General features: G+C 40.0%; 1 protein-coding gene across 1 annotated transcript; it reads right to left on the bottom strand.

Annotated features, from left to right (window-relative positions):
* Positions 1–1,450: 1,450 nt before the first annotated feature.
* On the bottom strand, positions 1,451–2,265 carry LOC123257677 (U1 small nuclear ribonucleoprotein 70 kDa-like). Its single transcript, XM_044717500.1, has 2 exons — positions 1,804–2,265; positions 1,451–1,750 (listed from the first exon to the last, which is right to left on the bottom strand). The coding sequence occupies exons 1-2, from the start codon at positions 2,263–2,265 to the stop codon at positions 1,451–1,453; spliced, it is 762 nt and encodes a 253-aa protein (XP_044573435.1).
* Positions 2,266–6,871: the final 4,606 nt, after the last annotated feature.

The following is a 6,871-nucleotide window of genomic DNA, read 5'->3' as shown; positions in this document are numbered from 1 at the left end:
CGAGTAATAGCTTACCTAATTTTTGGTTATGAGGGGCTTGATGACCCGGGACGGATCGAATATGAAACAACGGTCCGATCCGAATGACCATGCCGTGAGGAGATTAAAGGGAAAGTTATTTCAAAGACAGTGGTCGAGCAGTGCGGATGGAAAAGAGAAGAAAAAAAAAATTTTTTCACACCAAAATAATGAAAAATAATTAACAAGCTGGAAAAGACACAGGCGGGAAGCAGGATCGGCAGAAATCAAAGGAAAGAGGTCGGTCCAGAAAGGAGAGCCGTTATAAATGGGCTTCTTCATTCCAGGACCGACCAGACTCGTACATCCGGGAGATGAAGCCAGGCCTAGGAACTCAAGTTGGGCGTGGCGTGTTTTTTTTTTGGTGGACCAAAATCTCCGATCTTGAAAAACTCGACGTTGTTCCAACATGGTTCCGACATGGCACACCTAAAAAGGACCGCAGGGTGAGAGAGAGGACTAGCCATTCTTCTGTAATCCGGGAAAATTGCCCCGCCTTCTCGGAGGTGGAGTCCACCCGAGAAGCAAAAAAATAGGAGATCGCAATTTTAGATCCAGTTTTGAAAACACAGTTTTTGTTTGATACATATAGATAATTTATTTTTAGTTTTAATACGTATTTATGTGTGTGGCGGTACATGTGTCGTTATTATTTAATTATTCAGTTTTTTATTTTAATTTTATTTTTTTGCTTATACCTTCAAATATTAATTACGAATAGTATTATCATTCAGCACATTTTTCTTTTTTTTTATATTATCGCATATACATTGTGAGTTCCGACAGCGGCCGTAGAAGCTGACGAATGGCGATTTCCAGAAAAATAGACAAATTTTCCTTTATTTGGCGGTAGTCCCTACATCCTAAGTAGAGCTCTCGTAGGTAGGGGTATAAATCAGGGCGGAAAGCGGTATATTAATTATTAAGCCTAGAACCGAAACCAAAGCTTCGGAGCGGAAGAAAAAAGGAAAGTTTGAGGAAACTAATTAGCAATAATTGTCAAATTTATTCAATAAAACTAATTTATAAATTAGAAGATGAAGACCGAATAGAGGTTAATGGGGGGATTAAGGAAAGGATAATGGGAAGGTAAGAGTAGGGGATTGAGGGGAATAGAGGTAAGGGGCGGACGCGAGAATTGGCCAGCGTTCCGCTAACCCTTTCGACCCCAACTTTTTCCCTGTCGAAAAAAAAATTTTTTTTTTGTTGTATTCTGTTTGTATTGGGCCAAGCAGTATTTGAGTAAAGTTTGAACTCCCCACCCCCACTAGTTTGGGCGCTACCCGATGTTGCTTGTGGGCAACGTTGGGCCATAGTGTATATTAAAGAATACATTTTTAGTTGATGGTTATTTTTGTTTATTTTCAATTTTTAAGTATGGTAAGACATAAAACAGTTTTTATTGTTGTTACAGCATAGGTGTACTTTACATTTAATACATTTTGACATTGCGGTTCCTGTTATAGCTGTCGTAGAAGTCCGGCGGCACGACCTCCTCGTCGTCCACCTCCTCGATGTTCTGCCGGATCTGGGACGCCTTCGGAAGGATCTCGTCCGACGGCGGCGCCACTGACCCTCCGCTAGTCTCCAGAGTGGAGCAGAGGCTGTACTCCGTGGCCAGGGACTGGGACTGGGACTGAGAGAGGCTGCTGAGGGGATCGCTGCCGGGCAGGACCAGGGCCAGGCCGCCCTCACCGCTGCCGCCCCTGGCCACGTCCCCTTTGCCGCCCCCCTTGGGCGACCGCTGGGCATATAGCTTCTCGATGTCCGGCAGCTGCCGCCCACGGCCCCCTTCTCCCGTTCCCGTTCCCGCTCCCTCTCCCGATCCCGCTGCAACATCTCCTGGATGTCCATGCTCCGTTCCCGCTCCAGCTGGTCTATGATCTCCAGGTCCCGTTCCAAAGTGCTGGAGGAGAAGGTGCTGCTGCTGCACTCGCTGGCACCGCCGCCCAGCTTGCGGTGCGGGGGGGCGTGGCCAGTGCCCCCGTCGGATATGATGTTGATCTTGACGTCGTGCTTCTTGCCGCGCACGTCCTTGCCGAGATTGTTGACGACTCCGGCATCCCCCGGCCCCCTCCCACCTCGCCTCTCCCTATCCCTATCCCTATCCCTGTCTCTATCTCTGTCCCTGTCTCCAGAGATGTCTTCCATTTCATCACCACTTTCTTCGTCACTGGAGACATCCCAATCGAAGTTGACAATTCTTTCAATATCATCATTTGATAAACCTTTTTCTTTTGGTCTCATATTTTGGTGGTGCAATGGCCCAAGGTTGCTCACAAGCAACTTTATTACTTTGAAAATTCCTCAGCTGTTTTTTAATAGAAATCAATTAGATTGAACTACAACATGCATTAAAGAATTCATTTATTAACAAATTTCACTCACATTCTTCAACTTTTAATGCGTAATTTAAAAGTAAATCACTTTTTTTTTCAATATACCTCACAATAAAACAAACACTTTTTACGCGAGGCACGTCCAGCACATTCCAAATAATTTCGTCAAATGATGCGCAAACTAGAATTTTTTTGCTTACATTATAAGTATACACATCAAAGCACCCTTATCTCGAAGAATAAGCAGACAAAAAAAAAAGCACCGACTACCGATAGCCGTTAAACTTTTGAAATTGCTCACAGGCAACTTCGGGGTCGAATGGGCTAAGGACAGGGAGGGCAGGCGCAGTTACTCCGTTTCATCAGGAGTAGGATGGAGATCCCGCGATGATCTGGTGAGGATGAGTGTTATGAATTTGTCTTTTTTGGGCTATGTTAGAATTTAAATTCAAATGTTGTGGAACTTTAGTGTTGTGAAACGTCTAACATGTGCGGTTTGGTATATGTTGGTTTTTATACCCTTGCAGAGGGTATTATAATTTTGGTCAAAAGTGTGCAACGCAGTGAAGGAGACATCTCCGACCCTATAAAGTATATATATTCTTGATCAGGATCACCTCCTGAGTCGATATGAGCATGTCCGTCTGTCCGTCTGTCCGTCGGTCCGTCTGTCCGTCTGTCTGTCTGTCTGTCTGTCGGTTTCTACGCAAACTAGTCTCTCAGTTTTAGAACTATCGAGTTGAAACTTTGCACACATCCTTATTTTCCTTATATTATTTGCAGGTAGTACATAAGTCGGAACGGCCGGGATCGGTCGACTATATCCTATAGCTGCCATATAACTGATTGATCGGAAATGCCATAACTTTGGTGTTTTTTAAGTTAGAGGGTTGGGAGTTTCTACACATGTTATATTTGACCAAAACATCTTATGTACAAAATTTCGTAAGGATCGGCCGACTATATCCTATAGCCGTCATACAACGATCGGAATTGGCATAACTTTGGGGTTTTTTAAGTTAGAAAGATGGGACTTGGTACAGATTCTATTTTGGGAAAAACAATCTGATTTGTCGAATTTCATAAGGATCGGCCAACTATATCCTATAGCTGCCATATAACTGATTGATCGGGATCGGTCGACTATATCCTATAGCTGCCATATAACTGATTGATCGGAAATGCCATAACTTCGTTGTTTTTCAAGTTAGAAGGATGGGACTTTCTGTGCATTCTAATTTGGGCCAACTTATATGATCTGCTAAATGTCATCAGGATCGGCCGTCTATATCCTATAGCTGTCATATAACTGATTGATCGGAAATGCTATAACTTCGTTGTTTTTCAAGTTAGAAGGATGGGAGTTTCAATGGATTCCTCTTTTGGCAAAATAATTCGATTTTCCAAGTTTCATAAGAATCGGCCAACTATATACGATCCGCTATATATCTAATAATATAAGATGTGTGGCGCCACCTAGCGGACTGCGACTCAACTGCAAGGGTATATAAACTTCGGCTCCGCCCGAAGTTAGCTTTCCTTTCTTGTTTTTTATTAAATTAAACAATGAAAAACAAACCAATTATAATTTTAATATTTCATTTTACTTATTTAGTGCAGTCACTGAATATTTCTGTACATTTCTTATGCCTAGTATTTAGATAGACAAAGTTATTTTTAAGAATCAATCAATATATATATTTTCAATTACATTTTAACACCAAAATTCATTTTTCAAAGATATTAAGAATACTCGTTGTGGTACGTGAAGATCTGTCATACGGCTTCTCGTGTCACACACAACGCATTTGATGACAGAGCCTCTCCGCCTCTCCAGCCGGCACAGAACTACCTGGCGTAATTAGATAGCCCATTGCTAATTTGAAAAGCCCTGGCAAGGTTTCCGATTGTGCAATCCAAAAATCCAGGGGATCGATCTCCCACGATGTAAATGAAAGGCCTAAAAACAATCTTGTCCTCGTTCGTTTTCAGCTTGGTGTGACCAATAAGAAATATCAAAAATATATCTTTAAAAAATATCGATATTCGATATATCAGTAGAGTAAAATATCACGATATAAATATTTATTTTTACTCAAAAAATATCGATATATTGATATTTTGATATATTTTTCACATCCCTAGTATAAAACTCTTGCCGAACTCATTTTTTACCAGTTTTCTTTTCACTTTCTGGCTTAAGAGTGACCAAACATAAAATATCGGAAATACCAACTCAAAAATATTATTATCGACTATTTTTGCCCAAAAAATATCCCGGTAATAATATTTTTCTTAGAGAAAATATATCGATATATTGATATTTTAATATATTTCCGACATCCCTAATACACAATGCTCAAAATGAGTTGAGTTGAGAGCAAAGCCAACATGGTGTGAGAGGGTTGGTTCTCTTGCGCTTACTCATTTGCTTTGTACGACTTTGTATATAAGTCGGAACGGCCGGGATCGGTCGACTATATCCTATAGCTGCCATATAACTGATTGATCGGAAATGGCATAACTTTGGTGTTTTTTAAGTTAGAGGGTTGGGACCTTCCACACATGTTATATTTGACCAACATATCTTATGTACAAAATTTCATAAGGATCGGCCGACTATATCCTATAGCCGTCATACAACGATCGGAATTGGCATAACTTTGGTGTTTTTGAAGTTAGAAAGATGGGACTTGGTACAGATTCTATTTTGGACAAAATAATCTGATTTGCCAAATTTCATAAGGATCGGCCGACTATATACGATCTTCTGTATATCTAATTATATAATATGCGTTGCGCCACCTAGCGGACTGCGACTGAACTGCAAGGGTATATCAACTTCGGCTCCGCCCGAAGTTAGCTTTCCTTTCTTGTTTTTATTGTTAGCGGTCTAGTGGGAAGGGTCAGGGGAACCACGGCCTGGATGAGCTAGCCGGAGCCAGACCTATGACGATTGACGGACCGTAGGTCACGGTGCTGGTCATAAAAAAATAAAATACCTAAGAACAGGTTCTCAATTCAATTTTAAAAAAACTATAGTTTATTATAATTATTATATATAATATAATATATATAGTAACATATCAACAAAATTTCTTTAAGTGTATATCAGTAAATTTTGTAAACCAATTTTGTAAACCGAAGCTGAAGCCTTTTGTATTGAAATTCGTAATCCAGCTGCAAATTGCATCATTCCAATTTTTGTAAAAACATAAACATTTAATTTTTCAATTCGGCTGAAAACAGTCTCATTTAAGATTTCCAATTTCTAAGAGCCACTTCAGATTGAAAACCAAAACAATATTTTGGTAAACAGAATCCCGACTCAAATCTTTCTCACTCCTTTTAAGTGAAATAAAACTAAACAGCTCAAACCATTCTTAAATGGGCATCCACTTCACAGGAAATTTCACATTTTCTTGTCACCTCGATTAATTGAGACCCAAAGTCTTCCACGTCAACTGACACCTCAAGTAATAGGTTCCGACTCAATCGATTTCCTTCAGAAAACAAAGCCTCTCTGAGAGAAAAGCTTCTTTCGAGCTTTGATCTGCAAAAAGCTTCAGCAAGGGTAGCTATAAAAGGGACTTAGAGCCCCAAAGTTAAGTTAGTTCTGAAACTCCAAAAATTCTAAGCAGTTTTAAAAAAATCACACTGTATCAAAAACGGAACTCAAATAAAAATATATTTTTCCAAACTATTTTTGAAGAAGATATTTAATTGGCGCAGTCGGTAGGATGTGTAAAAGTGACCAGTGATCAATCGAGATCATAGAACATCGTTGAAGTATTTTGTGCTAATGCAACTGCAGCCTTAATACTAACCGCGAGTGTTAATCGCTATTCACATCCGCAAAAGAACTTACGTGTTAGTTTCAATTTGTAGCCCACTTTTCGAAGTGTGACTGCTACCGAAAATATACAAAACACAAAAACTTAAAATAAATTAGTAGCCCGCTTTCATAGTGTGACCGCTACCGAAACAAATAAGAAATACGAACATTACAATGGCCGAACCAGTAGCACAAGTCCAGTTACTCTCCGAGCTACACCTTAATCAGGCTTTAAGCCAGATTAGGCAAGTTCCCAATTTTAATGGAAGCACCAGGGAATTAAGTGCATTCATCAGACGGATCGAATACATTTTAAATTTGTATCCATCAACTGATCCGCGTCAAACAGCTGTATTCTTCAGTGCAATCGAGATGCAATTATCAGGAGATGCCCAGCGAGTGTCACAGATATCAGCAGCAACCAATTGGCCCGATCTAAGGATTGCTCTCATCGATGAGTATAAAACCCAAACCCCATGCGAGGAATTACTAAGACGACTCTACAATACCCCTTTCAATGGAAGCATTCGTAAGTTCGTCGAGGATCTAGAATATAAAATATTTGTCATAACAAACAAATTGTCGTTAGAAAATAACAATTTAAATACAATGATTTATAATAATGCCATGAATAATACTGTAAAAGATGTAATAATGAGAAAACTTCCTGACAGGTTAT

The sequence above is a fragment of the Drosophila ananassae genome, chromosome XR (assembly GCF_017639315.1).
Source record: "Drosophila ananassae strain 14024-0371.13 chromosome XR, ASM1763931v2, whole genome shotgun sequence".
Classification (NCBI taxonomy): domain Eukaryota; kingdom Metazoa; phylum Arthropoda; class Insecta; order Diptera; family Drosophilidae; genus Drosophila; species Drosophila ananassae.
Note: the sequence above shows the minus strand (reverse complement) of the source record. Positions and strands in the feature narration are given on the sequence as shown.